The sequence below is a fragment of the Halictus rubicundus genome, chromosome 8, assembly GCF_050948215.1.
Source record: "Halictus rubicundus isolate RS-2024b chromosome 8, iyHalRubi1_principal, whole genome shotgun sequence".
In the NCBI taxonomy this organism is placed as follows: Eukaryota; Metazoa; Arthropoda; class Insecta; order Hymenoptera; family Halictidae; genus Halictus; species Halictus rubicundus.
Window position 1 is genome coordinate 7,242,692 of NC_135156.1, and position 23,175 is coordinate 7,265,866.

Genomic DNA, 23,175 nt, shown 5'->3' on the forward strand with positions numbered 1-23,175 from the left:
TAGGAACAACAAACACCTCGACGAAGTGGTCCGCGTTTGGTCGGTGTAGAAGGCGCGAGGAAGTCGCACGCTTCGAGTGAAATTAATGAAACGGCCCGCTTCCGGATGAACACGCCCGTCGGGCGCCAGGAAGTCGTGACACGGCCCTGCCGCGCCGGTCCACGTGGTGCACGCACGGCCATTCATACGCGTGTATGCCTATATCGTGAATCAGTGTTCTTTTCTTCTTCTTTTTTTTTTTTTTTTGAGGTGCACTTTGGGAATATTTTTCACGAATTAAATTTAATTCTCCTTCGTGAAACTCTGCGGTTCGGAATTAATATTTATACACACTTTGCAATGGAATAACGTTTTTAAAATTGCACAAAACGACTTGAGCTTTTGTACGGAGTTAGAAGTAATTTAGTTTACTAGATGACGCGGGAAATTTTTACAAAAATTGCGATTTGTCGGAATTTGTGGAGAAAATGTTGCTTGGTGTAGGTCTATATTGAAAATTTTTAATATCTGAGCTGTTTTATAAAATTCCACATTTAATATTAAGTCTTTCAATACTCTTTTCCACTACTAATCAGTTTGCCTGTTTAATAAAAATTATCGTGGAAAAATGAAAATAATTTTTCCTTTCAACCGATGTATGTTGTTACACTGCTTTAAACATTTTAAGCAACAGGCTTGTTATAATTAAAAAGATGCACAGAATTAAACGCGGAAATAATTTATGAGTGTAAATGGCCATCAAAAATACTCTTATGAATATTACGCTCTATACTACAATCATACTACACAACATGCTACCAAAGGTATAAATATGTAAATAGGAAACGTTCGATCGTCGACCAGACAAGGATAAGCATTTTCACAGGAAGTTGCTTCCGAGTCTGCAAATGGGGCAGACGCGATCCAAATAATTTATTAAAGTATACAATTAATTTCTGAAATAACATGACCGGATGGAGTAAGATATCGTGGCTTTATAAATTTCTTATATACGTAAACATTCATTCACCATTCAATGCTTTCCAAGTTACCAGTTTAATGATTTTAATTTGTTTGATTTTCTTATGTGACAGCACGTGTTCTCTAATTTTAAACGGATAAAAACAAAAAAATTCTTTTGCAATATCTTAAACTCACATGTGTTCGAACACTGAATTTTGTTATCTAAAAGATTTCCTAATACCGTTTTAACGCAACGCTATTAAATTTTTCTACAAATAAAAATCTACATTAACTGAAAATTTCCGTTTTTTTTTCCCCTTTCCTGTCCCAATGTTATCCTCGATATTTTGTTTTAAGCCCACTGGAGTCTTCCTGACCATTAACGTGCACTGTATAGTCTGTAACGTGCTTCATAAGTTGCAAAAAAATTTCAAATAAAGAAAAACAAATTTCCGTCCCGTTCTGCATAGTGAAACACGTAATATCCTAACAAAGAGCAGAAGAAACTTCGAAGAAACCGACCGCAACGGAAATTTTTGTATGCGCCGCGGCAATCAATAGATCGGACTTCCTATTATATGCAGAAAATACGTTCTACTTTCGCGGCAAGGATTTACGGGAGCAACAATTACGCGAACTATCCCTGCGGCCTTGAAGGGACCTATGAAAGCGGTGACTGTATTTCCTAGTCGAATGGAATCTCTTGCCAGAAGAAAGGAAAGTTCAACACCTGGCGCCCTGTGCTCGCCTTGCTTGACCTAACTTAACCTGATTCAAATCTTTCATTGGGATCCGCATCTTTTCGACAAAAGAAAGCGTTCCGTGGTGGCCCTTCGCAAACGGAAAAAAGGTTCAACGCCGACAGCTGCCTCCGGTGGCCATATTGTGAAAGCGGAGAAGGTTGTCCGAAAACGCGCTTACCCTGCCCTAATTGACCACTGTCGATCAGGCCAAACGCTCGAGGTGTTCTCGTGCCGAGATCAAAATCAAGAAACACCGGCAGACAATTATTATCCTTGGCAAATCTTCGACGTTTTCAATGCGCTTGTTCTCGCGCTGTGTAATTGCGTCGATTACAGCCTTCCAGTAATTTCTTCACCTTTTTTTTTTCTTTTTCTTTATTCAACGCTAGGTTTGCGCAGCACTAAAAGTGGTTATTTTGCATTTCTTTATGAAAACAACAAGAACGCGCTACCCACATCTTTAGCAATATTTTTAGAATAATATATACCTAAAGAAATAAATTTGCTAAATAATTTCTCATGTATGCATCCTTAGAATCTTAATAATTTTAAATTAAAAATATTAGTCCCGTAAACCTCTAGTGTTAAGGAGATGTAAAAACAGAATAAAACGATTAACAATGAAATGAAAATTACTTTTTCGATTTTCATGATTTCCAATCGTTTGCTATCGTATCGTGTAAACTCTCAAACGAGGAATACATTGCTATTGAAGTAAAGACTTAAAGAGTATGGACACAGTAACTGTTTGCATGCAGCAAGGCTGTGGATCTTGACAAAGCGAGGAAGCTTTGCAAAATTTATTATCTACTAATTCCATCAGAAATACCGGGAACAGTTCATCAGAATTTTAAAGCAGTTTTTAATTTGTAAACGTACGTAAGCAAATGATTTAATATTCACACGTGACGAACAGTCGGCGTGAATAAATTTTTAAAGAGCTGCTTCCAGCCGTTTAGCAATTTTCGATATTCTTAGGGGGCTGGTAATGAAGCATGATTACGAACAATGCTAATATTAGCAAACTTGCTAAATTTAGATTTACCGGGTAAGGTTAGAGCTAAGTAAGTTTAGATAAGGAACTGAAAAAAATCGGTGACAGAAAATCAAGTTTTTTCTCCTTGATTAAAAATAAATTTGGGGTGTCCCAAAAATATATATATACACTGTTTAACGGGTCAGAACTTTCTGATTTTTCTTTCTCTTCAGTGTGTAATTAATTGGAAATAATGAGTGGACCAAGATTCAAACTGTGTACACATTTCTTTGGGACACCTTGTATAGTTGGAATAAAAAATATTATACTATCCAGATAGAAGAACTATTCGAGCGAGAGGAATAAAATAACAACATTTACAGCTGCAGTATCGTTTAATACATCAAGGTCGGGTCTCTATGTGTTATTAAAACAGGCTTTGCGCAAAGTCAACAAGTCAGAGTTTAAAAAACAATATCGAAAAAATACACGGCCTTGAGTAGCAATTTATGACTGACAGTTTTGCATAACTGCTCGTGGCAGTGTGAATCGTAAAAACAATTCGAATCTTTTCGAAATATAGAAAACACAATTACCGTTTTGTCATCGTACGGTCTGTATAATAAACGCACAGCGTGGGAAGTGAAGCATAAAATTGTTTAAACTCGTAACTGTTTTATACGCGCGAAGCATCTTTACATCTCCGGTCATTATCATACACTGTGAAATTATCGATCGATCGCGTTCGCGGTATCATTAAATATAGATTTTCATTATTGATTTAACGTTTCACAAGATCTTGATTTATCAATCGATCACCAGACGTCACACGCGGATAAGATAGCGCACCGAATTCTCTTCTCGAGTGATTAAATCATTGCTCGAAGACAATTCACGATACCTTATCGTAAATTACCGTGTGGCGAGGTTATCTGACAATGACACCGCCGGCTTCTCAATTTTTTCGGATGAACTTTTTACTCGGCGCCAACCGAAGTCTTACGAATTGAAAGCCCACGGAAATAAGTCGAAATATTATTGACAAAAGAATGAGAAAAAATTATTGTGAAAAATGAGAAAATGGATTTTTAATATTTTTCACAAGTCCCAAATGAATTTTTAATTGCTACTCCGAAAATGAATGTAAAAACAGAAACGAGTATGCATTATCGACCGGTTTCACAGTTTTTCTTCTATAATTATTGAAGTTACAAAGAAGCTTCCATTAAAAATTATTAAATAAATTTCTTCTTTCAAGCACATTTTAATTCGAATTGTTTTCGTCTAATAAATCGATTGGAATAATTGAACTGTGCTGCACGCTTGATCGGTGCAAACAATTAATTTCGAACGTTATTTCCTCGTTCACTGATATAATAAGAAGCAGAATAAATATTGAAAGTCTGAAACGATTAATGTCAACGTAAGATCACGCGAATAAATATCTGTTTAGCCGAATGGAGCAAAAAAAAGTTAAAATTTAAAGTTAAATTAGTTTGTTCAGATGTAAGGAAAGAATTCGCGGACAGTTTGTTACATTGATTATCGACGAGAAACTAATGCGATTAGTTACTATAGATTTATGTAAATTATTTTACAGATACGTCAGCTATATTCTACAATTCGTACACATATGAGAGTTCAGTTAGTGACGAATTATCAAGCATGGAAGACTGTCATCACTGGACTTCAGATTTTATGCATTATAACAAAAAAAAATGAGTTGTTCAACTATAAAGCAACAAAGACATTTAAAGAATTTGAAAATACGGTAGGGTTATTTCCAGCTCACTAAAATAATTCAATTAAAATGCAATTAAAATCTGCAGTCCAGTCATCACCAAATACAGTCATTTCTCGGTATATGTCGCAAATACTTGGCTGATAAAAGTCGCAGCACTATCCCCACTACCGCGGGGTATAGCCCGTGAGGGGTCTCGGAGTTGACGTGGATGAAAGAATGATAGTATCTCCTGGACGATATATGTCGCCGGCAAGAGCCGTGTTGTTGACATATATCGAGAAAACGCTGTACAAAGCACTGCATAACGACGCTACTAATTTTATTCGTGCAATCGTCCTTACCGAATGATTTTCCTCCTATTATTGGGATGTAGCCTCTTCGCCATTTCGGGGTCGACCTCCTTCAGCTTCTCGTAAAGATCCTCGTTGCTCTGCTGGGTAGCCCGATCCATTTCGATTTTCACTTTCTTATTGTTCCCATCGTCGCGCGTCTCTTCGACGCGCGAATTATCTGTCGAATTGTCAACTGTTTCCGGACCGCTGATTAGAATGTCCCACAGAAGGGCCTCGATGTAATAATTGGTCCCGCCGACAATGATCGGAAGCTTTTTCCTAGCCAGAAGGTCGTCTATCTAAATTGGTCAAAGCAGATGCACATTCGAGGGAGGCTCAATGCGACGCACAGGATCAAAAAAAAAGAAAGACCGTGTCTAATTATTAGTTTCATGGTCTTGCGGATGGAATCGCGGCTGCTTCGTTCTAGAAATTCATTTTACGAAGCGCCGCCACTAGCAGGGAATCGATTCAGAGCAAACGAAATCTGTCGCAACGGACCACAAGCGGACACGTAAGCGGTCGTCCGTCGGATAAGCATCATAAAAACAAAAAATCACAGATAACAAGCACGCAGGTTATTGCTTATTCGACTGGGGAACAGTTAGTATGCAACTAATCACTACGACTACCAAGTCATTTTAACTTTCGATTCAATGGTGTTAAGTTAGATGCTTGATTTTGTATAATTGGTAATTAGGGATTGGTGGATGCAACCGGTTGCAAATACTTGGTTGCAGTGAACAGAAGGCTGGGTAAAATGTGAAAAATTACAATGGGCAGGGTCATATCCCGGAATCGCGACACGGTGAAGTCAGGAATCAGGGGGTCTACGATGTCTAACATGTGATGCGGCGCCATTTTCCTTTCCTCTTGCGTTACTTTCGCTGTGACGATGTCCAGGCTCTTGTACAGCTGCGAAATAGAAACAACAAGAATACAATGTAATAATTTATGAAAAAATGTGAGAATTTATGAAAAAAATGAATCCTATAGTACAGTCTTTACTCGATATATGTATGTCCCAAATATCTAGCCGATAAAAGTCCCAGAAGTATCCCCACTTCAGCTTCGCTGCCCTTTTTGTACGTTCGGCAGTGTATCACAGAATAGTATCTTCTACGCGATATATGTCCCTGGGTAGACCCGTGTTGTGGACATATGTATACCGAGTAAGCACTATATTTTATACAAATACAATCAAATGACTATCTGTTAACATTTCTTCAGCATTTTTCAACGCTCTTTGGTCATTATTTTCCAAAGAATACCACAAAGTAAAATTAAATTTATTGAACCAGTAGGCAATTCGTTAAATTATTTATTAAATGAAATACATCATTCACTCAAATATTTCATTAAATGAAGTATAATACTACTGAAGATTTTCGGTAGTTCAAGAAATTATTGTAACCCACGGATTAAACAAAATACAATTAAGTTTAAATAGTTCCATCAGATTGAAGTCATTATCGAAATGGTTCGATGATCAACGACTTGGTTTTAATAAAGGAAAGAAACGCTATTAAAAATCAATAAAATCAAACTGCTTATCCTCGTATACTAATCGTACCATGAATCACTGCATAAAAAGCCGACGTCCAAACATTGTTTAATAATGTAACGTACATATCTGGTTTCTTTGAACCACTTTTTTGTCGAGAGAGAGAGAGAGAGAGAGAGAGAGAGATTCATTCATGATTGAATTTATGATAATTATTTTCTCCGTTGCGTAATTCTCGTGCGCCATTAATACAGAATGATCCGAGAACGAGCATTACGGATGCGCCGAAAATTGCAGTCAGACATTTGCCAAACGACAGCACGGCAAAACATTGGCCGGCGACGATAACGATCATCGATCAATAAGTTTTTACCGGTTCGGGTCATTAATCGTTCGAGCCACGTGTATGTGTATTCGGTTATGCGAACACGCATTTCGGCGGCGCGAGGAACCGTCCGTCGGCGTTCGTTCTCACCGATCGCGGAATGAAGCCGAAGATGTAGAAAGTTGAATCAGGAAATATCAAACGGTCGGCGCCGTGCTAGTTATCAGCGTTGTCAGGCCCCCATTCTGTCAAGTCGTTTCGTTCTAACCCCTTGATAAGTGTCACTGCCAGTCGAGGAAGTCAACGAAAGGAAATCGCAGGAAGCGGTTAACATGCTGATTTTCCTTATCTCTCCATGAGAGAAGACTTTTGACATTCCCGCGTGGCCACCGGCCGCCATCGCTTTCTAAACAATATTTCTACCGCCCCACAGTGGTCTAAAACGCGAAATTTAGTGGCATTTTGCCAAAAAATCAACTGTCTCATATTGACTTATGTTGAATGCTCATTGCTTTCTAAGTATCCATCAACCTTGAAAATGAAAAAATTCATAAAATTTAATAAATACTATTACTGTAATAAACGGTTAAAGTTGGAAGTTTTGAGGATAGCCTTTCTCGTGGAAAAAATTGCTTTTCTTCTTTGAGATGCCCTGACGATCCTTTTTAATAGTTTCCTTCCAATTTTTTTTTAAATGAAAGGTTTATCTTTAAGCTATAAATTAACATAGTCGATTAAAAATTACTATTCGTAATGTATTAGTCACGTTATGCCAAGTGCAATGTAGAAGATTTTCAAAATTCTTAAGACTTCGCAAGGAATATCTTCTGTATCATACGAGATCATAGAATTTTACAAAAATTTATTTCCAATCTCGTCCCATATCACAAGTTATTATTGTTTAAAGACGCCCGCGTCCGTGCGGATATGAGCATGGGTTCTCGGTTTCTTCGTCGGGACTCTTTGACGACTAAAAAACACTTTAGGCACTAAATCAAATTTTATTTAAAGAGCGATTTTTCAAAAATTTAGAGGAATAATATATTTACTAAGCTGAATGTGTTTCATAAATCAAAAAATAGTAAAGAAAGCTATTAAATATACAAAAAGTATGGTACATTATGCACCATTACCAAAGATTACTTGTTAATATTCTACACCCAAAATATCACTTCGATATCATTAATAGCTTAGAAGTTGTACCAAAATGTCACTAAATTTCGCGTTTTATACCGGGAGAAGAAAAGAAATGATTGGTGAACTCGTTTCTGCAGGAAAGGCTGAATATTTTCGATGATATAATCGGCGCGATGCATTTCTCATTCCATTTCAATGACTGCTATCAGCTGCATAGTTCGCGATATTACATAAGACCGACATGCAACGGGAAAATATCCGGACGAACGGTGAACGTTAAGAACCAAATTTTCGCGATCTAGTAAGAAATTAAGAACGACGATTTAGCAACGAGAAGTCGCCGTTAATGATACCTTGCATAATGGTTTATTGCATGAAGACATTAACGGAAGAATTTAAAGTGAATCCTATATTGATAAAACAAGCAATTAATTGGATGTTGATCGACGATATCTGTATCCTGTACCACGTTGATCACTTTCACAGTTAACGAAGTTAACCAGACGCAATAATTAATCTCAGGACACGAGCGGCATTATTTATTCGCGAAACGAGACAGGTTGCAACACCGAAGATGTCAAACACAGTATATATTTATTCTTGCACGTAATGTGTGATAATTTTACCAGACATTTAATTAAGAAAACCACGCGATTCTTAAGGGAAAAATCCAACGTATTGTTAAAGGAAATTTTTATTTTACTCGTCGAAAATGTCTAAAACTTCTTATTTTGCAATTTGTTAATACAGTGTTGATTAGATACATATCCAAAACACGGGTCTAGCCACCGGACATATATCGGCCAGGCGATATTATTCTTTGATCCTTGCCCCTTTTGGTTATACCCCGCGGCAGTGGGGATAGTTCTGGGACTTTTATCGGCTAGGCGTTTGGGACATATATAAACACTGTATCGATTTTGTGAACATCAAAGACAGATCCAGGTAGACATCTATGATAACATTTTTATTTTACTTTTGTCATATTAACATCAAATATAGGATTTTTCACCTAACTAGAGAATTCTGAATACTTCTCACCACTGGTATTACCAAGAAATGGCAAATTCTCGGTACTTTTAAAATGAGACAATATATATTTATCGTTATTACGTGATAGTCAAAATCAAGGTCAATTTAGTGACCTATGATATCGTGAAGTAACAGCGATATATTTATATAAATTAGCAAAAAAGACCTATTATAATAAATGGTCAAAATGATGTCAATCAACTGCGGTCCGATTCGGTAGGAACAAATAAACGATTCTTTTGACGTTGATTTATGAATCGAAAGTTATGATTTTGAGAGCTTATTGGCTGATAAGCTGAACCAGTTGAACGAGATAAGTATGTCATATAAAACGTAATATATGTAGTTATTTCTGCATACGATTTTAAATATAAATGTGCATTCTGCAAAAAAAGAACACGTTTCCATAAATTCTTAATCGCACAGCAAATTGTTATCTGCAATTAATTTCTCGGTCCGTACTTCATAAAACTATGCATTCGCGTGGACTATTTTTTTCGTACTCAAGGTCACATGAAGGTCTCGATACGACAGGTCGTTGAATTGGTCTTGATATTCACTATCAGTGGACGATGATAAAAACACACAATCCCGTGTGAAAAAAACATCGATGAAATTTATTTCTCATGATATTTGCCCCTTGGAATCAAATCTGATACATTTATAAAAATAAAAGCACAAGAGAGATATTTAATTTCAGTCTAGTCAGACGCCTTGTACGCCTCATAATCGAAGATATCAGCACCATCGGTTATATTCAAGTTTTTGCAAGTATGTCTAAAAAAAAAACAAAAACTAAATTTGCATGCAGACACGCAACCTGCTAAACTTAGTCTATGCAAAATTAAAGTGTCACTGCGACTGGTTACGTTCGTACTGTGATAACATTCCACGAATAGTAGAACACAGTATTATAATATTCTATAAATAGTATAACATACTATAATAGTAGCAATATATATCATTGAAATTACAAAAATGAAATTGTTCTCGACAGTGCTGCGCGCGCGCAATTGGAAAATTGAAATGACGAGGAACGCAGCCGTTTAAAAAAGAAAAAATAGAAAAAAACGAGGAACACTTCCAAAACGAAACAAAGTGATTTGCAACGTAACGAAGTAAGTTCACCGGGATTCTCGGACACGCTGTAAACATTTTCGTATTTAGAAACAGCGCTGATGGATGGATACACAAGCAACTCTTCCCGCCAGAAGTTTATTTACACTTAGATGCCGCTTCGGCTGAAAACGTAATGATAAAACAAACGAAAGAAAAAGAAAGTGGAGGAGGGCAAGTAGCACGTGGAGCAAGTATCAGCAAAGTTCAAGGAGAGCAATCGAGCCGCGGTCGTTACATTTCAATAACGAAATTTGTAATTGCGCTATCGCGGCCGCTGAATCGCTATTGCCATGTGGCAACGAATCGCGCGGACGTTTTTTCGCACGGCGTTTAATCAACAGTTATTAATCGCCTAATTATGATCGTAAAACGCGCATCAAACTTCTTTGATTGACGCCATTATCGATTTGTAAACTCGTTAAACGCCGACGGTCAAAGCCAGATTATCATACACGGTATCAGACGTACCTTGAGGGATAGGGATTATTAAAATTGTTGCTCTACACGCGAAATTGCAAAAGTAATTTTTTGAAAGTAATACGTTAAATATTGTTTCAAACCACACCTACTCATTTTTGTTATACACGCAGACCAGTGATATTGATGCGACTTTAAATTCAAGAGAGGAAAAAAAAAATACAAACATTATAATAATCCGGAGAAAAATAAGAAGGAAAAAGCGAAACGTGAACTCGACGTTTAGCGCCCATTGATGGGACTAGAGCAGAGATATTCAGCGTCGATTTTCTGCGCATACACAGAACGGCGGGCACGAAGCCACGCCCCTGCGGGAACGAAGCCACGCCCCCCCGCGGACAAGGCTGCCTGTATTTGTCGCACGCATTGTCGCAGCTACTGTGCGTGACTCGCAAGAAGTCCCGTGAAGAGAATGCGGAGCTGATTGGTCAGAGTGGAAGGGGCACGCCTCGTTTCACACGCATTTTCGGCTCCAGCGAACTAATGGTTAAAGGGACACGCATACTGTGTAGCGTGTGACGTCGAGGCCTAAACATTGGGACTTCGGGAGCATCAATGGTGGGGATGGGCAGAACGAGCGAGAGTCTTTATCCTTTATCCCTTTACCGTCCTACGAGACTTCTTGTGAAGCACGGACAGTACATGGCCAGGTACGGCTGTGCTACGACCTACCCCCACTCCGCCAAGTTAGTTGCCCGTGGCCGTGCCCACGGGCATCGGCGGGCGCTCTTGCCCGCTCATAGGCACGCTTACCAAGTTTTCCGACAGCTCCGAATAGCTCGGAATGGCGCATTTTGTACCATTTGGGATCCTGTTAATCTAGACGTTCGGCGTTTACCACCGGCGAACATTATATAATTTCCAGACGAAAAATGTCGGAGATACATGATTAATGGCATAACGACCCAGATGTTGAAATCTACGTCTCACTCAGCGATACGGGCCGAAAGCATCGCTCTCGTCTTTCACTCGTTCATCATTCTACAGGAGATTCCTCGTCGAGGCGATGCTGCCGAGATAGCCGGGCGGATTTCGCGCGCCACATTCGTCCTCTAGAAATCCAGACGGACCCAATTCGAGTGTCCACAAATAAACGAGAGAACGAGGCTCGACTGGAGTTCGGCTTCCTAGACATCAAGGTCCCCGAAGTGAGATCTCGAAACAGGAAAAGACGCGCAATGAGTCAAACGTCGCTTCAACGCCACCAAATCATCGCGACGCTTCAACAAAAATTTCACACGCTGGCTGCCACGTGAAGTTTATGCGTTTCATTCGGGCTCCAGCTGTTTCGTTCACAGACGCGAGTAGCGTCGTTAATTGTTGGTTGTTTGATAATGAAGTTCTTACATTGTACTATAATCTATTTAATTTCGCCATTAATAAATTGATATTCGGTTGCGCTAATTTTAAGCAATTTTATACCGCTGGGCCACCTATGTATAACCACCGCGGCGTTCAATGTGTTAATTAAATTTACAATTATGTTGAGACAGAGAAGTATGAAATGGTAACTTCAATTGTAACACTCTCCACAAGCGACAATATTCCTATTTTTCGTGCATATTATTCCGACCAAAAGAAATTTGAAGAAAATTATTTCTTACCTAGAGAACCAATCCTTCTAACATCTCGAGAAAACGTTAGTCGTTTGGTCAAATTTTGAACGAGTGATTAGTTTTTGAAAGGCGTGCGAATACTTTTGCGCGCCCACGGTATACCATGTGTATATCTAATCCCTCAAGTTGCAAACATATAATTAGACTGCGGTTCTTTACGCAAATGATCCCGATTGAATTTTAAAAAAGTTATTTATTTTAAAAAGGCGTACAAGGACTTTGTACACCCGCTCGATGTCGTCAATATGTCATCGTTCGTTCTCAAGGGTTTAAATATAAATGTATTTTCGTGGGTTGCGTGTGCCGTTCGTTCGCACGGTTTCGTGCCGAAATTATGGCAGTGGTAAAATCGATTTTCGAGGACTGGGACAATTTTGCCCCCCCCCCCTGTTATGCGCGGAACGAGGGGGTACTTTATAAGAAATGGTCGGCCAATCGCGAGGAGAAACCGAGAAATCTGCTGTGCCGTTTCAGTGCCCCCCGTGCCTACTAGAAGGAAGTTGATGCGTTCGCAAGCGTCCTGCGTCATGATTTATTGATATCGCTTGAGAGGTATCGCGAGCGAAGACCTCCCACCGATATGGACCGTAATTATCGGAGTTACCGGCAAATCGTGAAGCAATTACGGTGGATGCGTCGATTGAAATTTTATCGCGTGCGCACAGCTAACCGATCCCGCGGCAATGTCTACAATCACCTAGCCGGGATGCAGTCACGCCTGAAATTGATTAGGAATTTGCGTAAGATAGAAGTCGCCGTAACTCATTGAATCAAATTTATTAGAACCGACCAATTAAGACGCGTTTACCGAATTGAAAACTGACCACGTGCTTCGAACTCGAGGCTGGCCAGGTTTATGTACGGTTAACTCTTTTCGAACAGAGTCCTTTTCTATTTCAACATTATTAATTACTCTTTTAAAAATGCATTTTACCCACCCGAGAGTGAGTGCGAAATTCATGTGTCAATATTCAGAAACAAATTCTACGTACAGTGATTTCTCTATATATGTCGCCGAGGCCTGGATGATAAACGTCGCGGAATTATCCCCACTACCGCGGGGTATACCTCGTGAAGGGCCGCGAAGATCGAGAGACCTCGGACACCGAACATAACACGGCTCGGGTATGCCTCCTGGACGATATACGACGCTGACAAGACCAGTAGTGTTGACATATATCGTGCACGATTTGAAAATAAATCTTATGCAGCTACGCCTTAAAATAACATTTCAAAATTCAATCGATCAATTTCTACAATTTTCTACGATTGTATTCCAACGTTTCACAAGCTGGACTTCTTTTTCGCGAAGACTGCGTGGGATTTTTTTTTTAAAAAGGTCTTGAGGTCTGAAAATCGGGAATGAATTTTTGCAATCATCCTCACATGGTAGCACTATTATTTTTAGGAAATAGGCAGGTGGTACAACTCGGCGATTATATTAAATGTAGATTTTGATGTCTAAAGTATAATGTGAAAAACAAAGTGTGTTATATGAAGTATTTTTTTGTTCTCGTAAGATTTGACAAATTTTTTTGTGCGCTTGTAAATATTCTATCGTTGTTAATACATAAGACAGATGTAAACCGAGCTGATCTCGAGACTAACGAAGCTGAGACGAATAAACGAATAATATAAAATATTACAACTATGACCACTTTAAAGCAGACCAGAAACGATTCCGACCGTTTCGCGTCTACGTTAAGTGACGCCATGCGTCGCCCGTATAAAATCCAATCGAACGAAAAAAAAAAAAGAAAGATTTAAAAGTTAAATTGCGATTTAACAAAAATCCTTTGTATCGTAAAATCGCGGCTAAAGTATTCCCGCGTTTCCGTGATACCGATTGGAGGTTAACGATAAAAAATATAAAATAATTATTGTATCGCTTTTAAGAAGCCATTGAATTCGTTGGCAGTTAAACGACAATTAAACCGAAGATATTTAAATGGACAACAAAAGAGCAAGAAGGAACACTGCAGCGAACAATCGCGAAGTGAAGTAACCTTACACGACTGTTACACTAACTTTGCGGAAAGATGCGAAATACATGTTCCGACTGTCTGTGAAATAGCATGGATTATTATTATTCATGAGCACTACATCCGGACCGCGCACATTATATTCACTAATTTGCATTATCTTCGAAAGACACGCGTCAATGAAGCCGCTTAATTTAAATAGCCGATTTGAACGTACAAGCCAGCCTACGAGTATTCAGCTTAGAATGTTTATTTCTATTTTGAGCCGATAACGGGTCTAATATCTATAATATTAATCCATTGCTATTTGTCAAGAGGTGATAAAAAAAAATTCATTGAATTAAAAACTTCGATCAACGCGTCGTCGCATAAAAACTTTTATACTCTTATTAATCTATATTTTTTAACGTTTCATTCATTTTATTTAATCACATGCATTTGCAAGAAGTCGCAACTAAATCGTTGAAATTTGAACGCATTTGCAACCAAACGAGCTGATAACAATAAAATTACGTTCGAAGAATTAAATGCAAATATTTGCCAAAAGGTAACTTCGCAAGTCCAATATAAATCTAAAATGAATGTTTAAATTTTATAAATTTTCAGTTTCCTACAATATCAATAAAATCTCAACACTAGGTTTACGGGGCACCTAAACATGCCTATTCTACATTACTTCAAAAAATGTTAGCCATTTCTTTTACAATATATGCCCAAAGAAATAAATTTGTTGAATGATCTCTCATTGGTGCATCTTTACAATTTCGATGATTGTGAATTAAGAATACTGGAACCCGCGATTTTGACGGGTCCTGTGAACCTAGTGTTAAACATTTACTCGTCTACATAAATGGTTGAATTCGTTTAAATCTTTCTCTTCGACCCGTGGGAAACGGTTCTTCGTCGATCTTTGGGAAAAATTGAAAAGGAACTGACACGTTTGATCTCGATTTTCCAAGTGTCGACGGATTAAAATATGTATGCATCCGAGTTCTTATGGTGGAAAGAAGAATCCTTTATAAGGGCTGCGTGCTACTTGGCCAAGCCCGAGAAGGGTCAATAAATCAGCAAAGGAAAGAAGGGTCCACATAGAATACTTAATCAGTAGAAAACACGGAGGCACATAATGGCACGTGTACAGACTTGAGCAGCGGCGTGGCATTAGAATTATTTAGTCGCAACGGGGGACCAAAATCGTTTGTGATTGTCAGCCACGAATTATTCAGGACATCCGAAGGATATGCCCCGCTAGTAGGATGTTACGATATCATTCGCGGCTTCCTAGAAGAACTGGGTCGAACGCACCGTTACCCCTCGGTGTTTTAATATTCATCAAACACGACCAGCTGGACATCAAAGAACCATACCGATCGCCTCGGCCATCTTCTCTCCAGGCGGCAACGGATTCCGAAAGTTCGTTTCCAATTCGAAGGAATTTTTATGAGAGATCTTTTTGCCCGTGACTTGTCGCAGATTAGCTAATTAGAGGGTCGACATTATGCCGAATACCGAAACAGCGAAACAGCGCTCAGTGAAAACAGAAAATGGCTAAAAACGATCGGCCAATTGAGTTTCTCCTTGAAGATGCTTTTTACCGTATGCTGGCGGTATTATGTAAAAGTTTCAGCGATCTTTTTTTTTTCAATGACGGAACGACCTTGTGGTAAGAATAAATTAGATTTATTCGCGTGAAGAAATATATTCATTGTTCACACGCGATATCGGTTGGACTATCCATTGGCTGTATATTCTTATAAATATTTTCACGTTTCCCTACTATATTTGTGTACTTTTTTTTTCTGTATGCATATCATTCATTCTGGCGTGACGCTATCGGTGGAAAATATGGAACTGGAAATTCATCATTAACATAATTTTAAACTATGTATCTTCCGCTCGAACGCCAACATGGTTCAGTTAAAGGTATGTGCACTATACTAGGAACATACTTGTTACGAACCATTCAAAATAATAAAATATTTACTAAAACTACATATTCACCTCCAATTGGACACGTTATTTTCCACAAAAATGAAGAGAACACACGACAATCATCTTGATGTTGAAATAAACTTTTCCTAAATGTAATATTGTAGTAATTAAACGTAATATTAAAAGTAATATTATATTTCTTCAAAAACAATATCTGAATAAAATTTAAAGGCAAGACCTTAAGATCAGCTTTGTAGCTGAAAATGACGTATAATAAACCTGTAGATTGTAACACTATTTGTTGATCAAAACGCTTCGTAAGATTTGCATTCATATGCAACAACCTGATGGTACAAAATCGAAGAGTAACGTGATTTTCAATCGCAAGTTTGATCAAACTACCAGCATAGCTAGTTGCCAGCTATGCGCGGTGATATGGGCAGAGAACATTTTAAGCGGATAGTCAAACAAGCCGGGGTACTTAAGGGACCACCGAGCCCATCGAAAGTACCGTAAACACTTTCCAGGATGCGGTATCCCTTTGTCGGCTCGTTTTTTAAAGCGGTTATTGCGAACACACTGCCTTCTAATAGCTATCTAGCAAAGGCGAATGAACGCGAGGAAAATTCAATCGTGCGAGTATCATTCATAAATTTGCAGAACGGCTATGGTAACCAACCCATGGAGACACTTTGTCAGTAACTGCTTCGATCACGAGCATAAGTGAAATCTTTCGGGTGATCCAGTAGATTTCACGAAAATTAGTATATTTCGTGGGCTGTGACAGTTGCGGTGTAACTGGAAATATTAAGGGGACCTACAAGTAATCAATTATTTTGAAATCTAAAACAAACTTTGTAGAAAATTCAAGTTTTTATTTCTTAATTTAAACTTTAAACAAATTTTCAATCCCCCTCTTATAGAAATCCAGGGTTCGTCAAGCAAAATATGACTCAAGGTGCCTCCTTGCATCTTCTACAGAAGTGAATGTTTTATTTCTTAAATAATGCTCCAGAGGGCTGAAAAGATGATAGTCAGAGGGAGCAATATCCGGTAAGTACAGGGGATGCGGTCAAACTTATACTTAATTTTGGATCAGCTTCCACCGAAGACTTTAGGGTGTCATTATCAAATTCAACTGGTCGTCCACTTCGAGGCCTGTCAGAGAGATCATAATCACCAGCAGCAAACCTTCTGAACCAACGTTGACACTTGTTCACCTTCAATACATCTCCATAAACATCGCAAATTTTCTTTGTTGTCACCGTTCCATTAAATCCCGCATGAAAATGAAAAAGTATGCAATGACGTATATGATCCTCGCAAGGTACGGACGCCGCCATTTTATTACAATGTTGTAAAAAAAATTATACTTTTTAGAATATTTTGAACGCAGGCTGCTTTACCGAAAACTATAAAGGAATACGTGTTTCCTCTTCAACGATCGGTACAGAACTAAAGGCAAAACAAATTCTTTGCAAATAATTGATTACTTATGCGTACCCCTAATATAAACTCGGACTGTATTAAAATTCGGATTAGCATAAACGCTTCGTCGCATTAGGGTCACCGGTGTGTTTTATGATTTCCGCCCGAGAATATGCTCCACAAAGGGAATTCGCCGTCAACCGAATTACTCTACTTCAGCGCGACGAGGCGAGGTACAAAATTAATTACACGAAATCAATATCCCACGTTAATCTGTGACCAAACCACGGACTAGCTCGCTGCCGGCACTCTCACTGCGAAATCTCTAATGTTACGTTCCTTCGCCCACTTCGACTTTCCCGACATCCTCCACGAATTAATTAGCTATTCAATGGAACGATTTCCAAACGCGATGGTCCCGGTGTCACAAATCAAACTCGTAATCCCCGAAGCAACGCACAGTCGTCAATCGACCTAGATGGACGAACATTTTCTCGTATAAATAATAATAATCCTTTAGTACAGAAACGAGTCGGTAATTGTACAGGCTATAATATGGCCGGGAATATTTTCCGTGATTAGGAGCACGTATTGGAGTCAGTATTTATGGTCTATTAAATCGGTGTTCTTAGAGAGAGGAACTGCAAATATTTATACTTGCTCACCCTCGCTCGCTCTTAGGTTAACGATGAGAGCAGACTGCGGATCTTTATATAAAATATAAACTTTCTGCGACAAATGCAGGAAATAGCAGTTAAAGAAAATTTCCATTCTTCTCTAAATCGCTTTAATAAATTGGAAAGAATATAATAATATTGATGACGAATGCGGATTTGAAGCATTTATGGCAGAAACGGTGTGGTGAATCATAGAACAGTGTAAACGTCAGAAGAATCTACGAATACAGTGATTTCTCTATATATGTCGCCAAGACCTGGATGATAAATGTCGTGGAATTATCCCCACTACCGCGGGGTACACCCCGTGAGGGGCCACGTAGCTCGAGGCTTTATTTCGCTTTCGCTACGGACAACCTTCATTGTAAAATCCGCAGCCTACCGACGAGTTTTGGTTTCAATGTGAATAGCGGTGACAGTTTCGAAACTTTCGAGCTTATCCAGTCTCGAGACGGTCTCGAGTGTCTCGAAGACCTATCACTGCCGAAAGCACGCTGCATACAGACGACTCTGTTTGTCCCTGCAAATTCCGCAACGCACCATGTGCATTGTTGCGGGACCACTGCCATTTTGCTGCAATGGGACATACCGTGGTAGTCAAAATTCCATGAACGGCTTGTTCCCATAACACCGGACTGCAGTGCGCAATTTCCATCGCCCGGGATCTTACACCCATACATAGTCGCCGAGGATATTTGTGGGACGTTGAGAGTCTATTCATACGACGTTTCAATACTTTGTGTATTTTCCTATTACAGTCTTTTCTCGATATTTGTCGCAAATACCTGGCTGATAAAAGTCGCAGAACTATCCCCACTACCGCGAGGTATACTCCTTTAGAAGTAAATGTAAATGTAAATGTAAATGTAAGTGTAAATGTAATACGGGTCGGGTACGACGTTCAGCGCGGATCAAAGAATAGTATCTCCTAGACGATATATGTCGCTGGCAAGACATGTGCTTTTTGACATATATCGGGAAAACGCTGTACCTATTTAAGTGATTCCTCCGGACTGTTTCAAGAGACGTAATCAATTTAAAGAGACCAGCAACATCAGTTTTCTGCATTAGCATCTCATGCGAATACAGTTGCTTTCGGTCGATAATTAAATGCAAATATGTTCTTCGGTATCGACACAGAACATTCGCTGACTAAATGCTGTTAACACATCGCGTATGGATCACGCGATATCTCGTATACAGGGTGTTCGCGGTAAATTGGACCAGCGTTTTTCTTGTAAACAGTAAGTATTGAAAAAAATACTAAAAACGGAAGAACTTACAGAGTATCTTACTAGAAACACGATAATCTACGTCAAATTTTCATATTTACATTCTTTTTCGAGAAACGGAGGTTGCTTCAGTTATTTAAATGCAGTGCTATAATATCCTTTTAATGTCCTGCGAAATCGTAAGTCAAGACGAGTTCACATGTAACGGAATCACTTCGAAGGTCATACAAGATCGGCAATAAGTGAAATATGTAGATCGGTAGTGGAGGTAATTCCACGACGTTTATCATCCAGGCCTTAACGACATATACAGAGAAATCACTGTATATTTTGTGTCAAACTCCATGGCAACTCCGTGGCTAATTTCTTTTGAGTAGACCTCGAGATTTCTGCAATATGACCTAAGAATTAACCTAAAAATCCGTATGAACTTTTTCCGATACCTAATGTTATAAACGCGAAAAACGTTGAAAAATAGACCGAACTTTTTCGCTGGGGCCTGTTTATGCGAACCTTCCGCGAATCTTCAGCATCACGTCGAAGAATGAGATGTGTGCCTGGTAGATCACGGAAGGATCCAGAGACAACGAGGGGTTCGACTTGTTTGACCTAGGCGTCCGAGTATCCGCGGATAATCCGCAAGCTGAGCTGGCTCGGATAGGGAGGACCGGTTTTTGTTAAACTTGATAAAAGGATGACGTGAGAAACTCTAATGCCCCGATACATGGGGATATGATTCCGTTCGAGTGGGTGAAGGGGAGACAGGTGATCGGTGAAAGGAGGAGGGAGAATAATGGTGGACCATGGGATGGAACGGGAGAAGAGAGAGAGAGAGAGAGAGAGAGAGAGAGAGAGAGAGAGAGAGAGAGAAGGGCGATTGTGCCGGACCGCCTCGAGGAGTGAGCGGAGAGACGAGATCGTTTGTATGCGCCATTCCTCCTCCCTGGACCAGTTTTCGTGCAGGTACCTCAAACTTATACGACCCTGGCGGAATACTTCAAGGGTCCCGATCTGCTTCCTACAAGATCGGGCTTGTTCTTCGTTGTCATACCGTAGATTAATCTGCCGCGGTGCTCTTACCTTCGCTATAGCTATTCCAATGGACCCCTCCTCCCTCACCCCCCCCATCCCCCGCCTCGTTACAACGACGCGCGGTGATCGGAATGCTCGATCTAGGTGGACAAAAACGAAAAGAGTCCCTTCGATTGTAAAAAGTTGCTAGTCCGTCGCAGGGATTCCACATTACGCTCGTAATCCGCAACAGAATCAGCATTCGGCAACGTGTAAAAAAATATCTTCTATCTCCAGACCTCCATCGCTTTCTTCCTACTCGCGTCTGTAATATTTTTGCAAATAACTCGAGCTACCATTTGCATTTCGGTAAAAAAAGTTGCCGCCCTGTCCGTTCGGTTCGTACATCAGCCAATTTTTACCCCAGTTTTTAATAATACAGTGTGTACTCGATATATGTCGATAACACGGGTCTAGCCACGGACATTTATCGGCCAGGAGATACTATTGTTTGATCCACGCGACCTTAAACATCTTGGCCCCTCCCGGGGTACAGCCCCCGGCAGTGGGGACAGTTCTGGAACTTTTATCGGCCAGATACTCGGGACACACAGTGACTCCCATAAATATTCGGACACTAGGTATAACTAACTTTATGATTTAATAATTCGTTTGTTGATAAAGCAATCGCCCTGGAAATTGTTGCTAGCAATGAAACATTTATTAAGGATGATAAACATATATACTTTATTTGAAAAATATACATACGTTTCATAATATATATTATTAAACGAAATAATGGACCATTTGTGGCTCACAAAAATATTTGGACACGTATTATATTTCTCTGGTAATCGCCTTCTGGGGCGCGATGTCCCAAGAACGGGAAAACGTTTGTTTATAAACAGAATCTCGTGGACCATTAGATGTCCATGCCAGCCCACTACTGTCAGTAGTAAACGTGAATTCGTTCAAAATGGGTCGCAAAGGAAAGAATACGAGTTTCGATGTGCGACAGCTTGTAATTTTTCATCGAGAAAAAGGAAAAACCTATCGCGAAATTAGTGCAATGCTTCGCATAAATAAGAGTACTGCTGCAGATATCTGTCGACGATTTTATATTGAGAATCGCATTGATTCTATTCCGCAAACTGGAATACCAAGTCTCTTATGTACGAGGGAGAAAAGCAAAATTATTCGGAAAGTGAACAAAAATCCGCGCGTAAGTGCTCCAAAACTAGTTAGTGAGCTATTAGGGGAAAGCTCCAAAAATGTTTCAGCCTAAACAGTTCGGAGAGTGCTGAGGCAAGCTGGTTACAATGGAAGAGTAGCTAGAAAGAAACCATTTATCAACGAAAAGAATAGGAATAAACGAAAAACCTTTGCAAGAGAGCTAATTTCTAAGGATGAGACATGGTGGAAGGATGTCATATTTGCTGACGAAAGCAAATTCAATCTGTACAATTCCGACGGAAGAACTATGGTGTGGCCGAAAGCGAATAAAGAGTTTAATTTTGGAAATACAAGAGGTACAGTGAAACACGGCGGAGGCAGCGTAATGGTCTGGGGTTGCATTTCGTCATATGCAGTCGGTAACCTAGTGTTTATTGACGGTATCATGGACAAAAATCATTATTTAAATATACTCTAAAATAATTTAATTCAAAGTGCTGAAAAAATGGGGCTTAATAATACTTTTAAGTTTTACCAAGACAACGACCCCAAGCACAAGTCACGTATTGTGCAAGAATTTTGATTATACCGCTGCCCCAAAATTCTTCATTCGCCGCCCCAATCACTGGACCTTAATCCTATCGAGAATTTATGGGATGAATTGGATAGAATAATTCGAAAAACACCAATTACGTCGATAGCTGAATTAAAACAAAGACTTGCAACTGAGTGGTCGAATATAACTGTTGAATATTTTTAAAAAATTACAAACAATATGCCAAACAGGTTAAGACATGTTCTTAAACAAAATGGTTATGCCACGAAGTATTAAACAAATTTTGTAATGCTAAATTACATTATCTAAATTGAAAAATTAATATTGTCCGAATATTTTTGTGAGCCAAAAATGGTACATTATTTCTTTTACTAATTTTTATTATGGAATTTATGTATATTTTTCAAATAAATTATTTATGTTTATCAACATTAATAGATCTTTTATTGCTAGAAACAATTCCCGGGACGATTGCTTTATTAACAAAGGAATTATCAAGTCGTCAAGTTAGTTATAGCTAGTGTCCGAATATTTTTGGGAGTCACTGTATATCGAGTAAAGACTCAAAAGACTCCTTATTTGATTTAGTATCTGGACGAGTTTAATACTTGATACTCGTACTTAATGCTTGCTGTTAATGTTAATACTTTACTCGTAAATGATAATAAATTTATAAAAATGTATTCTCGCGTGTCAACGAGAAGAGCTACAGCCCCTTCTCCGCTTGAATTGGAAATCGTGTGTCATTGTCGATGGTCACTTAACGTGTAAGAGTAACAGCAGAACCAGCAAGTCCCGTACTTAATTTTGCGCGCCTGCAGCAGACACGTACCAACATGCCGGACGGCCATTGCCGTCGCGAATTCCTGCTAATCATCGTAAATGTTTAACGAGGTATTAGATACAGGCTGGCTGCTAAAAATCCTTTCATGGCAATTATTATATGCGTCCTTTTACCCTCGAGACGACTTATCTTTGTTTTATACTTCAAACCGCCATACTGAAATATTAAAATCGTTCAAGCGAGATTTTACGTAATTGCCGCAGAAGCCATAACCTGGCTAGTCCTTGTATTCCCGGTATCACCCTGATAAACTAATAATCATGAACATTATAATAAATTGCGATTCCGTCGTGGTCGAATGACAAATAGTTTCTTGAACTTAATCTTGATATTTTGATTTCGTAACATTTCACTGTATTAAATATTCCACGTTAATAAGCATTTACAAGAATA

General features: G+C 39.1%; 1 protein-coding gene across 2 annotated transcripts in view; it reads right to left on the reverse strand.

The window, feature by feature from the left end:
• The window catches only part of LOC143356448 (tRNA dimethylallyltransferase), a 148,348-nt gene that overhangs the window by 104,521 nt on the left and 20,652 nt on the right, over window positions 1-23,175 (reverse strand). For both annotated transcript variants that reach the window (XM_076792155.1, XM_076792156.1), the window contains exons 2-3: window positions 5,512-5,652; window positions 4,747-5,036 (exon numbers count right to left, since the gene is read on the reverse strand). In XM_076792155.1, the coding sequence (XP_076648270.1) occupies window positions 4,747-5,036; window positions 5,512-5,652 (431 nt within the window). The remainder of the gene's footprint in view (window positions 1-4,746; window positions 5,037-5,511; window positions 5,653-23,175) is intronic.